The sequence below is a fragment of the Artibeus jamaicensis genome, unplaced genomic scaffold (assembly GCF_021234435.1).
Source record: "Artibeus jamaicensis isolate MK-2021 breed Jamaican fruit bat unplaced genomic scaffold, CSHL_Jam_final scaffold_2693, whole genome shotgun sequence".
Classification (NCBI taxonomy): domain Eukaryota; kingdom Metazoa; phylum Chordata; class Mammalia; order Chiroptera; family Phyllostomidae; genus Artibeus; species Artibeus jamaicensis.
The window spans coordinates 1,035,937-1,053,779 of record NW_026522033.1 but is presented as its reverse complement, the minus strand read 5'-3'; the positions used below and the strand labels follow the sequence as shown (position 1 = coordinate 1,053,779).

Below are 17,843 nucleotides of genomic sequence, written 5' to 3'. Positions count from 1 at the left end.
CACACGATCACGGTTCGATTCCCAGTCAGGGCACATGCCTGGGTTGCAGGCTAGTTCCCTGCAGGCCAGTTCCCACAGGGGGACGCACGAGAGGCAACCATACATTGATGTTTCTCTCCCTCTCTCCTTCCCCCCTTCCCCTCTAAAGATAAATAAATAAAATCTTTTTTAAAAAGTGGGGGGAAGGTACCCTAGCTGCATAGCTCAGTGGATTGAGTGTGGGCTGTGAACCAAAAGGGTCACCAGTTCCATCCCCAGTCAGGGCACAGGGCTGGGTTGCCGGCCAGGTCACCAGTAGGGGGCGTGCAAGAGGCAATCACACATTGATATTTCTTTCCCTCTCTTTCTCCCTCCCTTCCCCTCTCTAAAAATAAATAAATAAAATCTTTTTTTTTAAGAGGAAAAGAGAAAGACATTCATGAGAAACAAGCAGAAAATGCAAACTCAACCCCAGGTGAAGGAAGGAGAATGGTGGGGAGGTACCCAGAGGGCTTAGATTGCATCTGCAATGCTGCATGTTCTAAGTTTCTTAGTGAGTATGTGGAGTCTTTTATATTATTCTGAATCCTTTTCATATACAAAAATAGTTCATAATATGATAAATACAAATAAAAGATCTTCCTGTGTATTAGTCTTTTTTTAATGTTTATTTATTTATCTTTAGAAGGGAAGAGGAGAGAAATATCAATGTATGGTTGCTTCTGGTGCATCCCCTGCTGGGAACTGGCCCCTGCTGGGAACTGGCCCCTGCTGGGAACTGGCCTGCAACCCAGGCATGTGCCCTGACAGGGAATCGAACCTCGATCTTTTGGTTCGCAAGCCCATGCTCAATCCACTGAGCTACACCAGCCAGGGCCCTGTGTATTAGTCTTGATAGAATAGATTATGTTGCAAATAAGCAACCCCCCAACTCAGTGGTTTGACAGAATAAATGTGTATTTTAAATGCTACATCTCCAAGAAAGATGGCCACCGGGTTGTGTTCACTGCAGATAGTCTGGATCTCAGGCTGAGAGGAAACTTAACTTCAAGCAGCAGAACCCCGCGCCCCACAAGCACAGAATGGTAGGAGGAACAGAACGTGGAGACTGCTTCAGTCTAGCTCTCACTGCAGGCTGAAGTTAACACCCATTGCTTTCACTGATTGTGCATTGGAAAACAAAAAACAAACGACCGTGTCCGACTTCAGAGGAAAACGCAGTCTTACCACGGTCCCAGAAAGAGGATAAAGGAGAAACAGGGAATTTAGGAATGATCGTAATTCGGGGGCATGCCCTATGCTGCCCTTCCACTAAAACTGGACCTCCAAAGGTCTTCAGAGCCTCTTTTCCCACGGGGTTTCCACAGCACCTGTACAGTTTCAGACATGAGAACATGCGTACGTGATCCAGAGAAGTGTGGTGACTTCACACGGCCAGGCCATGGAAGGAATGTGTGGATGACTAGAAAGAACCCAGCCCAGTTCTTTGTGCTGCCGAAAACGCCTGTCTTTTCCCAAACGTCACACCGACTTGTGGATTCGAGCTACATCCCACCACCACTAGCGTTGCTGTTTGCAGAACATCTTTCTGTAAACAGATTTAAAAATCTTCCCGTTCGTAAACTTTGCTTTGCTGCGTTACCCAGAGCCACGCAGAGCAGGCGACGACAAAAACATGCAGTGTGAACACAAAACAAAGGTTATTAAATTCTGGCGAGTGTCAACTGACAGGTAGAGTCTATTAATGTGGGTGAAAAAGAGAGACAGACATTCGAGTTAGTTCGCAGCCCCCTAGCGCCCCGCGCAGGCTGTCTCCTTGCTAGGGAGGATAGACGACAGGTGATTTGGAAGGAAAGGCAAATGTCTCCAGGGGTGGGACAGCTCAGGCTACCTAAAGCCCCGCCCACTCTCCAGTGCGCCTGCGCGGCGGTTCAGACGCCCTCCGGCCCCGCCCCTCTCAGAGCGACCACCGGCATTGGGGGCGGGGCCTGGGCACAAGATGGCAGCCGAGCTCCCGGAGCCCCGGACTCCGAGCTCAACGGCCTCGGAGCCGCGCTCCCCAGAGCCCCCGGACCTGGTGCGAACAAGGAAAGGGCCTGGGCCGGGGACCTGGGGCGGGAAGAGGCTGCAGGGAAGGTGGCGGGGCAGAGCCGTGGCCTGTGAAGGTTGGGCGGGGGAGGCATTTAGAGCTCCGGCCTGGAGGCGGGGTTCCTGGGGGGTGGTGAGCGAGGGGCGTGCCCTGAGAAGGAGCCTGCGGGGTTGAAGGGCGGGGCTTTGGTGGGCGGGGCGTAAGAAGCGGTTGTGAGGACAGCCTGGACAACGGATGGGTCCAGGATTGAGTTTTTCTAATTAGGGGGTGGAGCCTCCAAAGGGACGGTGCCTCCGAGAGACACTGACCGGCTAGTGAAGTTGGCTGGAGGGATGGGGAAGGTGGTCTTGAAAGACAAAGAGTTGGGGGGGGTTAGGAGGCACCACGTTGGGGTGGGGGGTATGATTCCGTAAGGGTCAGAGCGAAGAGTCCGGAATACCCAAGGGAGGATTTTAGGGGGGAGAAATAGCTACTCCAGGTGACTTTGGGGGACCACTCCCAGGTGTCTCAGGAACTCGGGACTGGGGAGTGAGGACATTCATTCATTCAACAAACATTTACGGACTCTAGTTTGCCTGTGCTAAGTAGATGAATAGGTGAACGAGGCAGATAAAGACTGCTCTCTCGACGCTTGAGTCTTAGGGGAGAAAGGCATTAAGGAGATTTATTGTGTTGTGTTCTAGAAAGGAAATAAAGACGGAGTGCTGGAGTGGGGGCGGGGGAGCTAAATTTAGACGAGAGCAGTCAGCTGTAGACTGGCTTATATTTACTCTGGGGTCAGCGAGATAAGCAGGAGCCGGTCGCGATAGATATTACTATGACGGCTTTGGATTTTTAAGTGCCGTTGGAGCCACAGAAGCATTTTGTGGGGGAAAATGACTTGGATTTCCATTTTCAAAAGGTCTTTCGAGCTGCTTTGGCGAGATGGGTTATAAGGACCAAGCTAAGAACAGAGGCTCCATTCAAGGGGCTTTTTCCATTGTCAAGGCAAGAAATGACTGGCTTTTAACTGGAGTGGAGACGACATGGTTGGACAGTGATATATTCTGGACAGGAGGGGAAGTCTTGATGGGGGCAGAGCAGGTCCTAGAATCCAGGAGGCCCGGGATACTACAGAGGGATGGAGGTTTTAAGTCAGTGGGAGCGTGTTGGGCAGGCCTTGAGACAGGGTCCACAGGTTCCTCTTTTCTCCCCCGCCCCCTTCCCCAGGTGCTGGTGCCTGATGACAGCAGCCCCGCCACACCCCCGACCGACCTCATTGAGATCCAGGTGGTGAAGGTGACAGACACCACGCTGGTATGCGAGCCCCCGGAGCCAGGTTCTTTTCACTGTGCCTTGTGCCCGGCCGCCTTCCGGCTGGTCTCGGAGCTGCTGTTCCACGAACATGGCCACCTGGCGGGGGCTGAGGGCGGCGGGCAGGGTGCGGACCCAAGCCGGTGCCACGTGTGTGGCCACAGCTGCCCGGGCCCCGCCAGCCTCCGCGCCCACTACAGCCTGCACACCGGAGAGCGCCCTTACCGCTGCCCCCTCTGCCCCCGGGCCTTCAAGGCTCTGGCGCCCCTGCTGCGGCACCAGCACCGGCACGGGGTGGAGCCGGGGGCCTCTCAGAGGCCCTCAGAGGTGGCGGCCGCGGTTCGGGGACAGGAGCCCGGGGTGCCCCCCGAGCGGTCAGAGGTGGTGATGGCGGCGGCGGCGGCGGGCGCGGCGGTGGGGAAGCCCTTCGCCTGCAGGTTCTGCGCCAAGCCGTTCCGCCGCTCCTCGGACATGCGCGACCACGAGCGAGTGCACACGGGCGAGCGGCCCTACCACTGCGGCGTCTGCGGCAAGGGCTTCACGCAGTCCTCGGTGCTGAGCGGCCACGCCCGCATCCACACCGGCGAGCGCCCCTTCCGCTGTGCGCTCTGCGACCGCACTTTCAACAACTCCTCCAACTTCCGCAAGCACCAGCGCACCCACTTCCATGGCCCGGGGCCTGGGCTCAGGGACTCTGGGAGCCAGCAGGCGGCGGGGACTGAGGGGCCAGGGACTGGGTGTGGGGCGGGAAACACTCAAGAAGAGGGGTGTGGGGACACAGCGACTGTGAAGGGTGAGATCGACCAGTAGGCTGGTTAACAGGGGTGGTGAGCGGCAGGTGTCAGGGGAGGCGTTGGGTGGGACAAGGAGGCAGGTCACCGAAGAGGGGAGGCCGGGGGAGAGATGACATCATGGCGGCCAGTGGGAGAGCAGCTGGACGGCCAGGGTCAGGGCTCCCACAAATCCACACGGCAGCTCAGGGACTCGGAGAAAAGGCACAGGCGCAGCCCAGTGGGTGTCCAGCTAAGTGAGAGGAACGCGGGCTGGGTGCCCTTCCTGTCTGCCTGCCCTGGGTCGTCCTTGTGCGGGACACAGTGAGTCACAGCGGAGCCTGTGCCCCACACGGGGCAGATCTGGGGTGCACCACATTGTCCCTGGGCAGCTTTTAATCCACTGAACCCTGAAGTGTCTTGGGGCCTAGAGTGGGCTGGGGTGAAATCTGCCTACCTCACTGGGTTGCACTGAACTTCAGAGACCTTCCCACCCACCCTCAGGTAGAAGACACCGCCAGGTCCTCTGCGGAGACTCTGGAGTCCCACCACCTCAAAGCCATAGGTCCCCCAGGTCACAGCCCAGAGCACTTGGGCCTCCACAGTGTGAGCCTGACTGGCCACAAGGATCTCGATTGCAAGAGCTACTACCCCTGTCCCTGTGGTGGTCCCTCCTGAACCCACTAGACCTGCCTCCTTGTTCCGAGGCAACTGAGAATCCAGACAGCAAACAGCCACCCAACATCCCGCCCTCAAGGTTTTGCCTCACAGCCCCACACCTACAAAAGTAGCCTCAGGTTTCTCTAATCTCCTCCACTCCCAACCTAAAGCCAACAGTCTACAGCCTAGCCCCAGATGACCCGAAGGAAGGTCGGTGGATGGCCAGGTGTGGCGGGTGTGCCCTGAGAGTGGGGCCGAGGGGGGGACTTGGGGGCTGGAGGTGGGAAGCCTCCAGCTCCGTGCCTATTAAAGGACTTTCCGAAGGGTTTCTCCATGTCAGTCTGGTGCTTGGGTGGTCCGCCTTGTGGGATGGGGGCTGAGGGGCCACGCTAGAGTGTTGCCACCGACAACAGTGCCTTGCAGCACACCTTTCCCCGAACCTCGTTAGAATGGGGGTAGACGGCACCTGGCTGTTCAGGAACGGCTGGCCGAGTGAAGACTCGTGATCAGCATGCCTGTTAGGGAGAGCGAACCCAGACATGCACACACGGGCGCTCACCCAACACTCCCCAGGAGATGCCCCAAAGACAGGTCACGCCATGAACAGAACTCTTTCCCCCAAGGAAATACCCCTGTTTCCTTGTCTCCTGGTACCTGAGCTAAATGCATCCTTCATCTGCTTAATCTAGTCGATTGTCAGTTCCCAGTACTGAGCCAGTGAAATGGCTTTGGAACCTGAACACACCTAAGCACTTGCAGACCAAGCCCACAAGGCCTCACACGGTGATAACTACGAGACAGCCCAGCCTCCAGGGTCTGCCCCCACAGCCGTGTGCACCCATCAGAAACCCAGGCCCCCAGCCTCGTTGCCAGCCCACAGCTCGTGGGCTTTGAGAAGGAATCACAAACGTGGACACCTGCAGGCTGGAGCTGGGTGGCAGGTTCACAGTGAAAAGACAGAGACCGACAGGGGCTGAGTTGGGACTTGGGGTGCTGTGGGGACTGGGGACAGACTGGAGAATATGTGCCCCATCTGAATGGCTACTGAGTTCAGGAGAAGGCAGGTGGGGTTGCTGGAGTGTTCGAATTACTGAAGTTGCAATAGTTTTATATTATACAAAATGTTTTGATTTTCAAATGGCATCTATGTCAAACTTAAAAAAAAGGATGGGCTACTCAAGATGTGTAAGGGGCATGGGTCCAGGTTCCAGTCTCTGGGGTCATCCAGGCTCCACTACTTGTAATTCAAAGCCCCTCAGGATCCAGCCTCCCACACCCCAAGCTCTACACTCTTCAGTTGCTGGGTTTAGTGAGACACATTTGAGCCCTCCACCCGGAACCCTGTGCCCAGTTCACCTGGCCTTACATCACCACTCAGGAACCACTTTCTCCTGCAGGAAGCTGGTTGGGGCCCCCCATCTGATAAGGCAACTCCTCTGTGCTCCCTCAGCCTGTGTTTTTGACAGTGTGGTGCACCACACTCATGTGACTTTTGAGCCCCAGGATACTGGGGCTCACCTTCAGCATTAGAGCATGAGGACCGCACTGGGTGGCTGCCTTCCTGTGGGGAGTCGAACTGGACTGGGTGGACCGGCCCAGGCAGTGCCCTGACCCAGCTTGGTGTTCAAGCTTCACACAGGCACGTGGGAATGCAGTCCCAGCCCTAGCCTGGACCCTCCAGGCGGCTTTGGAGACTCTGTTCTCCAGGACCTCGGCTGTTGCTTCTGACAAATGGGATAACACCACAGGTTACAGGGCATGTATCTCACGGTCCTGAGAACACAAGCGAGGGCTGTGAATGGGCTTCTGGAACGCCCCGAAATTATCCTGAAAGGACAGGCACTAGGAGCAATCTGTACCAGAACCGCGAGTCCACACGGGGCCAGAACACGCAATGGCAGACCCGGACTCCTCTTCCATCTCACCTGGGGGCCGGGAGCATGTCCAGTTCAGGTTCTCAGAGCCCAGCAAAAGGGCTGACAGACGGGGCTTCGGGAAATGTTGGCTGGGAACAGGTGCACCTGGCACCTTGAAGGGGGACGAGTCTGGGCACGCTGTCCACTCCCAAGAAAAGACTTACCCACCTCGGATGCAGTGATTACTCAGTACATACCCGGTTGAGAGGCACGAGGATGAGGAAAGGCAGAGAGCATGGAGAAATCGAAATCCCAGGGAAACAAGTATTCTCACCCTTCCGATGGCCAGCACTTAATCCCCTCTCCCTGGGACACGAGGGAGGACTCCGTCGCCCTGGTGATAGGTTTATTATCTCTGCTCTGTACAAGCCGCGTCTGCCACCCGCCCCCCACCCCACAATCCGAAAGAGCACCCAGGCCCCTTGTGCCCTCCCAGCTCCAGTCGCATCCCGCTGTCCAGCCGGATCCCACCAGGGAAGGGCGGTTCACGCCCGCCTCCACCGAAGCTTGTCGGGAAAGAATGCTGCTGGGGCGGGGGGCTGACGGGGGTTACAAAGAAGGGTCGAATGGAGGATCAAATTTAGTGTCAGATGGGATGAGAGGAGGGCCAGAGAAGTCTAGTTTGGGAGTGATTCAGCCTTGTGTTTTGTACAGCGTGGGCCTCAGAGGAGGCTAGTCTGTCTGAAGTTCCGAAGAACGGAGAGGGCAACTGGTGAGGAGGGGCAGAGTCTGACCTGCGGCCAGCAAGGGGCGAGTCTGGAAGGGGACAGCTCAGTGGAGTGGTGCAGGGGAAGACCCCTGGTCAGGCCTCTTTCCCGGCCAACGTGCCGGCCCCTGCCCCAGGACCCCCGAGGCCCTCCGCCTTGTGCGCCAGGCGGTGTTTCTTGAGGCCGTAGGTGTTGGCAAAACCCTCACCACAGGAGGAGCAGCGGAAGGGCCGCCCGCCCTGGTGGGCCGCCAGGTGCTTTCGGAAGTAGCCCGGATCCTTGAAGGCCTTGAGGCAGGCTGGGCAGCGGAGCTCGGGCCGCGGTGGCTCGTGAGCACGCTGGTGGCGCAGCACAGAGCTCAGGTAGAAGAAGCCCTTGCCGCAGTGCTCGCAGCGGTAGGCACGCTCGCCCAGGTGCAGCCGCTGGTGCTCCAGCAGGTTGGAGCGGTAGCGGAAGGTCTTGCCGCAGGCGCCGCAGCGCTGGGGCCGGGCCACTGCATGTAGCCGCCGGTGCTCCGCCAGGCTGGACGACTGTGCGAAGCGCTTGGCGCACACGCCACACTTGAAGGCCCGCTCGCCCGTGTGCACAACACGGTGCTGCCGCAAGTACCAGGAGCGCAGGAAGCCTCGGCCGCACACGCCACACCGGTAGGGCCGCTGCTCCGTGTGGCAGCGCTGGTGGCGCATCAGCAGGGCCGCCTCCCAGAAGCGCTTCCCGCACACTGGGCAGCGGAAGCCCCGCTTTTGCCGGTGACTGCGCCGGTGCAGAAGCAGGTCGTAGGCGCCAGCGAAGCTCTGGCCGCAGAGGCCGCAGCCCATGGTCCGCCGCACCAGGTGTACGTACTTGTGAGTAACCAGGCCCAGGAAGTGCTTGAAGCTCTGGCCGCAAGTGGCACAGCTGAATCGCTCGGGGCCTGAGCTGGCGCCCCCACCGCCCCCAGCCCCTGCAGCACCTCCAGCATCATCACCCCCGGACACCCCTGCCAGCGCTGCCACGGCCGCGCCCACCTCCCCCGCCAGCCCATTGTCCAGCACGCTGGCTGCCTCGGCACCGCCAGAGGCATCCGCAGGCTGCTGGCCGCTGGGCGCGGGCGGGAGCAGGCGCTCGGGGGCAGCCTGGTGGACCAGCTTGTGCCACATCAGGTTCTCGATGAAGCCGAAGGTCTTGCCACAGGCATCGCAGCCATAGGGCTTCTCCGACATGTGGGCCTCTTTGTGGCTCATGACGTGAAAAAGATCTGGAAAGTGCTCACCGCAGTCCGAGCAGGGGTAGCTCAGGCCCTCGGTGGCCCCTGCGGCCGTGGCTGAAGTACCTGAACCACAAGCTCCAGGTGCGCCCTGGGCGGTGGGGAGGCCGGCAGCCCCAGCCAGAGCGCAGGGCAGCTGCAGCCGGTGCACCTGGCGGTGGCGCGTCAGGCTCTGTGGGTAGCCGAAGACCTTGCCACAGAGCTCGCACTTATAGGGGCGCTCGCGAGTGTGCACCACGTGATGCTTGCTCAGGTGGAAGGATTCACGGAAGCGTTTCCCACACACCGGACACTGGTGTGGCTTCTCGCCTGTGTGGATGCGCTCGTGGCGCTTCAGGGTCTCACGGCGCCCGAAGCCGCGTCCACAGATGCCACAGCAGAAGGTCTTTCCGGGGCCGCTGGCGCCCGCACTGCCTGTCCCGCTGGTCCCCGCGCCAAGCAGCAGAGGGTGTGCGCCCAGGAGCGGCACGGGCATGGCCCCGTACACCACAGCTGCTGCGGCCGCCGCTGCCTTCTCACTGTCTGTGGCAGGGGCGTCCGGCGGCAGCAAGTAGGGCCCGGGAGGAAAGGTTGGCCCGGGCTGTGAAACGGCGGCCACCGTATCCTTGGGTGCATCGGGGGTGGCAGGCGGTGCATGTGCAGCCTTGTGGCGGAGCAGGCTCTGAGGTGCTGAATAGGACTTACCGCACAGGTCGCAGGGATACATGGGCCGGGGCCCCGCCGCGCCTGCGTGCGCCGCCTGGTGCTTGAGCAGGTAGGCAGCGTCGCGGAAGGCCTTGCCGCAGACCCCGCATGGCAGGCGCAGGAGGTCGGCTGAGTGCGTCTTCACGTGGCGCTTGAGGCTCTCCCTTCGGTTGAAGCTCTTGTTGCACACGGAGCACGAGAAAGGCTTCTCGCCCGTGTGGATGATCTGGTGCTGGTGCAGGTGGCTGGGCTTCTTGAAGACCTTCCAGCAGAGTGGACAAGCGAATGGGCCCTCACCACCACCACCGCCTGCCGCCGCCGGAGGAGGCACCCCCACACTTGCCGGTGCGCCCGGGGCCGTGTTCCCTTCTGCAGAGGCTGCAGGAGCGGAAGGCGTGGGTGGTGGGCCAGCAGGGACCGGTGTGGGCGCACCAGGGGTGGGGGCCCCGGGGGCGGGGGCACCAGCGGTGGGGAGAGCGGGCAGACCCAACGGTGGGAGGGTTGCACCTGGTTGTGGTAGGACCCCTGTGGTGGGCGGGGCATCTTTGTGGCAGCGGCGGTGGCGGATGAGGCTGGAGACGTGGTTGTAGGTGCGGCCACAGACGCCGCACTCGTAGGGCCTCTCCCCCGAGTGCACCAGCATGTGCTGGACCAGGTGAGAGGACTGCTTGAAGGACTTCTGGCACACGCCGCACGGGAAGCGCCGCTCCATCAGGTACTTCAGCCTACGGAAGTAGCCCTTGTCGTCCTTGGTGGGGTCACAGGCCGCCCCTGCAGCGGGCCCCGGCGGGGTCTGTGAGGGGGCGGGGAGTGGCCCGGGTGTCCCAGCGGCAGTGGCCAGCCCCGGGGCCACCCCTGGCCCAGAAGTGGGCCCTCCACGTTTCAGGTTCCCAAACAGGTGCTGGTGTCCTGAGAGGTCCACAATGCCCCACTGCGGGGCCGGGAAGGCAGCGTCAAAGAGGGGGGGCGGGGGCGCCCCGAAGGCGGGCGGCAAGGGTGGGTCGGGCTTCTTGGCTTGGGAGGAGGAAGAGGAGGATGACGATGATGAGGTGGACGAAGCGGAGGATGAGGACGAGGAGGGCGTCTCAGCCTTAGGCTTGAAGGCGGCCTGGGGCGGGTAGTCATACTGGGGTGGCGGGGGCTGCGGCGGCGGCTGCGGTGGGGGCCCGGGGGTGCAGGGCAGGGCCGCCACCGCCTTGGCGTGCTCCCCGTACAGCTCCATGGGCTCGAAGCGCTGGTGGTTGAGGAACTCCAGGAAGTCGAAGGGGTAGCTCTGGAAGTGCACCCCGTCCTCGCCCCCAAGGCCGCCGCCCCCGCCGCCGCCTGCTGCGTTTGCCTCCATCTCAGCCGGGTGGGGTTGTGAGACCTTGTAGAGAAAAGGAGGCAGCTGAGCCAGCTCCTAGGAGGGGCGTGGGATCTCCCGGGCGCGAAGGGGGCTGTGTGCGAAGGAGACTCACCCCCACCCCCCACCCATATTCTCCAGTGCTCACACATCTCTCTCCACCACCTCCCCACCCTGCACCCATACAGGCTTTCTCTACTTCTCAGACCCCAGTTCTCCCAGCATCCCTGATCTCTGGTCTCAATCCTCTGCAAACACTCAGGCCTCTCTGCTCTATGCCCTGCCCCCCCAACCCCTGCCCCCGACATCAGCCCTCTGTCCCCTCTGGTTCTGTTCAATCAGGATAATTGTTTCTATCAGAGTGGTTAAAAGGGTGGCCCCTGGAACCAGAATGCCAGGAGGGAATCTAAGCTGTGTGACCACCAGCGAGTTCCTGAACCTCTCTGTGCCTGGATTTCCTCATTCACAAATAAAGGTGACAAAGCACATCCCTACTTCACAGCTGACAGGGTGGGAGCTAACAGAACCACAAGGCCCTCGGGGGAGGCTGGCCCCTGGCACTCTGCGAGCACACAGTCACTGGAAGGTGTCATGTCGCTACCACTGTCACTGCTGGCAGGAACAGAGGGTGGGCAGACAAAGAGGACGGGAGTGGGGACAGTGTCGGGAGGGGTGGGGAGTGGTGCTGGACTGGGACAAACGGGCTGCCACAGGGGGCTGGCAGACAGGGAAGGCGGCCTGGCACAGCGGGAGATGGGTGGCTCGGGTCCCACCTGGGTTCGGGTCCCACCTCCTCCCCACAGTCTCTGTTGCTAAAGGGGCAGTAACCCCGAGACTGCAGGGGAGTTTAAGGGGCTGAACAGGATGTAAGGTAACGCACTGGCTGGCAGAGCTCACAAGGTCCCCGGGGTTCTTTGGACCTTCAGTGATGTCACTTGCCTGGGAAAAGCCCGATGACAGCTGCTTAGGGAGCCTTTTCCTGTCCCCTCCAAGATGGTGGTCATTCTCTGGGTGCCTTGTTTAAAAGGCTTTTCCTTCCTGACTGCAGCTGCCCACCTCACTGCCCCCCACCCCAGCTCCTGCAAATGACCCCAGAGCCTCAGCAAAAACTTCTGCTGCATGGAGGGTGACAGTGGGAGAAAGCCCCCAAGGTCTGGTGTGCTTCTCAACCACCATCCCCGCCCCGGGGGGGCCGGCTCTGCACCTGCACCCCACAGCAGGAGTCGGGGGGCTCAGCAAGGCCAGGGCCTGTCGGCCCCCAGCCATCTGGCTGGCTCCCTCCCCTCAGGTGAAAGGTGAGTGTCTCCTCCACCCCTGCCAGGAGGTGATATTTTTAGCTGCCCGCGCTGGGCGTCCTTGGAGGAGACCCAACATCCCATGTCCTTCACGCCCTCTGGTCCATCTCCTCTGCAGAAGGAGCACAGGCGTGGCTGGCGTGGGAGCGGAAGCTGGGAGTGGGGAGCCAGGGCTGGCGTGGCAGGTGGACATGGAGGAAGCAAGCGGTAGAGGGGTGCAGGGAGGAGGGGCGAGCGGGTGGGCGGGAAGGTGTCCGGGCAGAAGCCACTGCCAGGCCCCCTCCATCAGCACACACAGGGCTAACAGCTGCCCCTGACCGGGCATGGCCTGTAGGCTGCCGGTCTGAGCGAGCTGTGTCTCGTAACTCACAGAATCCCCAGCACGACGCTACGCAACTACGACCCAGGGACAGTGCCTGTGCCCACTTGACAAATGAGCAGACAAGGTACAGAGAAGTCCAACAACTTGCCCAAGGTCCCAGTCAGTCTGGGACTCAACCACACCCTCTCCCCACAAGGTTGTTCCCTGAATTAGGGGCAGATAGGGGTAGAACCGAGGAGTTAGGGCCCCTACTTGGGGGTGCTCCCTGGATTGTAATGGGCCCCGGAGAAGAGGAATGTGGCCCCTGTCCTGAGCACACAGAAGCGCGATGTACTGAGGCTGCACCGTCTACCTGACACGTTCTTCCCTGCACCTCAAGGCTTCCTCCTGCCTCCTTCGGGTCTCTGCTCTGATGTCATCTCATCACTTCCTAGCCCCTTGTCTAGCTGCAGTTTTCGTCACAGTCACTGCCTCCAACTTACTGGGTCCATTTCATTTGCTGTGGGTTTCCTGTCTGGCCTCCACACCCAACAGCAAGGACTCGCCCGCCCTGTCCGCCTCTGTGCCTGGCCCCTCGCACAGGGCCTGGCGGAGTGTGCGCGCTCTATAAAGACCTGCTGCCGCGGAATGCAACATCACCCTCCTCCATCACCAGGGCGCCCACGAGGAAAGCGCCAGGGAAGTTAGCAGCATGGAAATGCAAATGCAGCCTACTTGGGAGATGCAGCCAAAGCAGTGCTCAGAGGCAAATTTATAGCTGTAAATGCCTCCACTGATAAATATTTGTCGAATGAGTAAAAAGGTAAAACTAAGGTGACCGGAACATCCCCAGGAAGGGAGGGGGACATGGAGCAGTGTCTGAGCTGACACCGAGGTGGGTGCCTGGCAGAAGGAATCAGGGAATGCTGATGTTATGAGGGCAGGTGGGAGGAGGCTGCAGGGCTGCATGCCGGGAGCAGGGGTGCTCCTGGGGGACAGGACTGCTCAGGGTCATGCTCATTCCACTGAGAAATCACAGACGTTTCCGCTTTCAGGGGACCCGAGCCTTCCACTGGTGTCTCTCTAAGGGGAGATGGCCATGAGGGGGGGGGGGTTCCTGTCAAGTGTCACAGGGCAACGGTCTCCAGGGACAGGAGCGCCACAGCAACCACAGCCACAGAGCAGCTCCTGTTTATCGTTGGAGCGGATCGACAGGACCCATCACCTTGATGCATCACAACAGCCCTGTGCCGTCACTGGTCCCATCTTACAAGTGGGGAAACTGAGGAGAGGGGTGGAGACTGTTTCTCCCAGGTCACAGGGCCAGTAGAGGGGAAAGTGGGTATTGGATTCCAGATCTCTCTTTTAAAAGATTTTATTTATCTATTTTAGAGGGAGGGGAAGGGAAGAAGAGAAGGAGAGAAACATCAATGTGTGGGTGCCTCTCATGTACCCCCCGACTGTGGCCCAGGCACGTGTCTTGGCCGGGAATTGAACCAGCGACCCTTTGGTTCACAGGCCAGCACTCAAGCCATGAGCCACACCAGCCAGGGCAGATTCCAGGTGTCTTTGATGTCAGGACCTGTGGGCCATTCCCCTGCATCAAGTTGCCTTATGATAAAACTCCAGCCTGTTCATGCCAATAACGGTAACACCTAGTAGCATGTAACACTGAATGATGGTATGATATCTACAGACCAAGCACCCGTCTACCTCTTTTACAGTGTCCACTCAGTGAACCTTCCCAACAATCCTAGAATACGGTTACAACTGTTAACTGTCTCACAGAGGAAGACCCTGAGGGCCAGAGAGATAAATTAATCTCCGCAAGTCACACCATCACAAGTGGCAGGGCCAGGGGCTGAGGCCAGGCTGTGGGGCTCCAGCATGTATGCTTTGACCCCCTCCTTGCTGCCTTTCAATATTTTTTCTAAACAAAGGAAGGTCCCCACCCCACCTTCTACGGCAAATATACTTGGTCTCACACACCAGGCTGCCACCCCTCCCCAGGACTAGCCGCCAGCATTTACTGAATGCAAACAACCACTGTACTAGGTCTATGACGTGGCACGTCTCCATCAAACTTCAAAACAGCCCTGGCTGGTGTAGCTCAGTGGATTGAGCGCAGGCCTGCAAACGGAAGGATCGCCGTTCGATTCCCAGTCAGGGCACATGCCTGGGTTGCAGGCCAGTTTCCAACAGGGGATGCATAAGAGGTAACCATACATTGATATTTCCCTCCCTCTCTCCTTTCCTTCCCCTCTAAAGATAAATAAAATTTAAAAACAAAAACAAAAAAAACCCTTCAAAACAAGACTCAGGAGATAATTTATAGGCAAGAACACTAGACCAACCATGCAGTGACTGCATCTCACTCAAAGTCCTTTCGATGACCTACACAGTCCCCATGGCCCCCCTGGCTGCCCCTCCCACGTGCCAGCTACATTCCCGCCCCGGGCCTTTGCACTGGCTGTTGCTGCTGCCCAAATGCTCTGCCTCAGTCCCCAACCTCCTTTACATCTTTGCTCAAAGTCCTCTCCTCAGAGAGGCTCTCAGGCTGCCTATAACCTGTCCTTCAGACCGACCCTCCAGCACTCCCCAAATGGCTCAATTTCTCTCCTAAGCAGTCAGCGACCCCTAATAAACCACACACACTCCACTTGTTAGTCTTGCTGCTGGCGGTCTCTCCCTCTAGGAGCTGGGCTCCATGCACACCAGGATCTTCACTTGATTTGATCACAGCTCTATCCTCAGGACCCAGCACAGTGCCTGCCTCCATAAATAATTGTTAAATGAGTGAGAAAGAGGCCAGGAAAAGATGGAGTGGTTTGCTCGGTGACATGAACACCAGTGGCATCCAAGGTTCATCCTCTTAACCATTTCATTCTCAGGGGAGGGGGGCTGAGAGCCACCCCCAGGGTGGGCCACAGTTGTCCCTGAGAAGGGGGTAATTTTTTGGTGCACAGCTTTTTGGAGGGACAAGATGACAACAGGAAATTCTTGATAGAGGCTTCCTGCCACCCTCTGACACTGCAGCCTTTGTAACACTATACACTTATCCTGTTGGATTTTCTTCACGCACACGTCTTTTCTAACTGTCTACCCCATGAACTAGCATATGCACCCCACAAGGATGAGGGGTTCTATTTTGTTCCCTGTTGCATGCCCAGTGTGTAGTAGGCAAATGGCAGTACATCTTGGGCTTGGTAAAGCGGACAAAGGCCAGATGACTGATCACGATGCCCCAACCTCCAGGATCCTCTAAGATCACACCTTCTCTCCCCTCACTCCAACCTCTTGGGCCTCCCAGGTTGCTCCTACACTCGCCATGCTCACACCCACCTCAGGACATTTGCACTGCTCTTCCCTCTGCCTGCAGCAGTCTCCCCATATCTCTGCATGGCTAAGTAAGCTCTGCCAATTCAGGCTGCACCTCTGAAGTAGCTACCAGGCTCTCACAAAACAGCACTGATCACGTTTGATTACTTGTTTTTGATCTGTGTGCTCAAGTAGCCTGTTGAAACCATAGAAAGAAAGACTGTGTGCCTATCCCTCCTTCACAGCTATATGCCCTGGACCTAGAAGAGTGCATATCCGTTCAGTGAAGATCGAAAGAATGGATGGATGCCTGGGCAGAAAAATGCTCCTGCCCCAGTGAAGCTAGGGGTCTTCTGCAGGGAGTCCAGGAGGATGGAGTGAGAGCTGGGTGAGCAGGGGCAGGTTAGGATGAGTTCATAGAGCCTGGGGAAGAGGCTCATTCTGAGAGTGAAGGCCTCATGGAGGGGCGCTGCCCCTGTGGAACAAGGACCAAAGGCAGGACGCGACCCGGAAAAAGACGGGGTGGGAACTGGGGCTACACTGACAGCGATTCCTACTTGAAAAGAGAGAGGATGTGAGAACGCACCTCTAGAGGGAGCTGTTCTATGCGGGGAGGGTCTGAGGGGTGGAAAGGGGGTATTTTCAACGGTAATTACTAGGGAGGAGGGTGGTGCAGAAGGAAAAAAAGGTATTCTTTGCCGCTGACCAGAAGTGTAAGTATTTTTATACCAAGGAAGGCGGCGTTGGGGAGGGAGTGGTTAGGAGTTTTGGGGGGCTGTGTGTGTGTGGACAGAGGTAATGGGGGGCATTCCGCTGTAAAGAACAAATGCAACACTCTTTGGTGGCAACCCATAGGGGCAGCTAAGGGAGGGTTCGGGAGTAGCTGCTCTGCGTGGGGGAGGGCAATGCTGGTGGCATTTGGGGAGCTGTCCTGGAGGAAGCAATAACGGGGGGCTACGTAGAAGAGAGCCGACCAGAAAGCAGCAGTATAGAGAAGCTCCACGAAAGACAGTGCTTTGGCCGCCGTCCTCCGGGGGGATGTTAATGGGCCAGATATCTGGGTGCTCATATGGGGGAGCAGTGATGGGGGCCCCTGGCGAGGGCCCGGCGCGAGAAGCACTGATGAGGACGCTCTGAGGACCAGAGCGGGCCTGGGCGGGAACCCCCGCCCCCCCGCCCCCAGGCCCCCGGGCCACGCGCCCCGTCACTCACCGGCGCCGGGGTCTCCGCCGGGAGGAGACCGAGGAGGCGGAGGAGGCGCCGCCGCACAGGGGAGACCCGAGGGCCTGACCGGAAGTGCCGCCCCCTCCCCCTCCCCGGCCGCCCCGCACCGCCCGCCTGCCCGCCTGCCCGGAAACGGAAGTTGCGCTCGTCTCCGGGGCGCCGCCGTGAAGAAGCGGAAAAAGAAGGCTACGGCGGTGGCGGCGGCGACCGGGAGAAGGAAGTGCGCCTGCGCACTAGCTCGGGGGGAAGCAAGCGGGGAAAGCCTAGGCGACTTCCGGTGGGCGAGCCAAGCAACTGCGCCTGCGCCCCTGGGGCACCGCTAAGATCTTCCAGTTAGGCCACGCCCCTTGCACAAATCTCACGCTTAAGCCCCACCCCTGGCCTGAGACTTTTTTTTTCAGTTTATCACAAACCCCGCCCGACGTCTCAAAATACGACCTCCTCGCCTTGGGCCCACAAATTTTCTCTTATTCGTTTCCACCTACAAGACCTCACTCTGGAACCTGACCTCTTCCAACTAAGCCCCGCCCTCAGTCACGCCTCTTTCCTCTAGACCCCGCCTCTCAAGCGGTTTAGGTCGAACCACGCCCCCTTAGCTAAGCTCCGCCCCACGTTCCCCAGCTTTTAAGCTCCCCCTCTCACAATTTTAATGTGATTTTGTGTCTCGAACCTCTAAACTTTCTAAAGCCTTCTCTTAAAACAGTGGTTTTCACACTATGGTCCAAACACCAGCAGCAGAGGCACTGTTAGAAATGGAAGTTCTCGGGTCCCCTAATCCAGACGTCCTGAATCTGTAACCCTGGGGGTACAAACTTTAGTTATAAAATATAGCAGTCACGAAGACGTCATTCGCAGCATAGCGAGTATACTCAATAACGTCGTAATAACTTCGTATGGTGACAGATGGTAACTAGACTGATTATAATTATTTCGTATAGAAATACCAAATCCCTATGTTGCAGCCCTGACTGGTACATCAACGAAAAATAAATAACAATAAAACCCTTTAGGTGATTCTA

General features: G+C 58.5%; 2 protein-coding genes across 3 annotated transcripts; one reads left to right on the top strand and one right to left on the bottom strand.

Moving 5' to 3' along the window:
• The first annotated feature begins 1,965 nt into the window (after positions 1-1,965).
• Positions 1,966-5,142, top strand: ZNF784 (zinc finger protein 784). 2 transcript variants are annotated; one of them, XM_037159772.2, is made up of 2 exons: positions 1,966-2,056; positions 3,278-5,142. In XM_037159772.2, the coding sequence occupies exons 1-2, from the start codon at positions 1,979-1,981 to the stop codon at positions 4,169-4,171; spliced, it is 972 nt and encodes a 323-aa protein (XP_037015667.2). In that variant the 5' UTR covers positions 1,966-1,978; the 3' UTR covers positions 4,172-5,142. The 2 variants fall into 2 exon arrangements, with proteins under 2 accessions (XP_037015667.2, XP_037015668.2); XM_037159773.2 differs by lacking the exon at positions 1,966-2,056 and adding an exon at positions 2,439-3,055.
• Positions 5,143-6,991: 1,849 nt separating this feature from the next.
• Positions 6,992-16,921, bottom strand: ZNF865 (zinc finger protein 865). The gene is made up of 2 exons (XM_037159804.2): positions 16,813-16,921; positions 6,992-10,710 (listed from the first exon to the last, which is right to left on the bottom strand). The coding sequence occupies exon 2, from the start codon at positions 10,684-10,686 to the stop codon at positions 7,510-7,512; it is 3,177 nt and encodes a 1,058-aa protein (XP_037015699.2). The 5' UTR covers positions 10,687-10,710; positions 16,813-16,921; the 3' UTR covers positions 6,992-7,509.
• Positions 16,922-17,843: the final 922 nt, after the last annotated feature.

Coding starts and splice junctions, on each gene's coding strand:
- ZNF865 (XM_037159804.2), bottom strand. CDS start 10,686: ATGGAGGCAAACGCAGCAGGCGGCGGCGGGGGCGGCGGCCTTGGGGGC.
- ZNF784 (XM_037159772.2), top strand. CDS start 1,979: ATGGCAGCCGAGCTCCCGGAGCCCCGGACTCCGAGCTCAACGGCCTCG. Junction 2,057..3,277: donor CCCCAGAGCCCCCGGACCTG/GTGCGAACAAGG, acceptor CCCCTTCCCCAG/GTGCTGGTGCCTGATGACAG.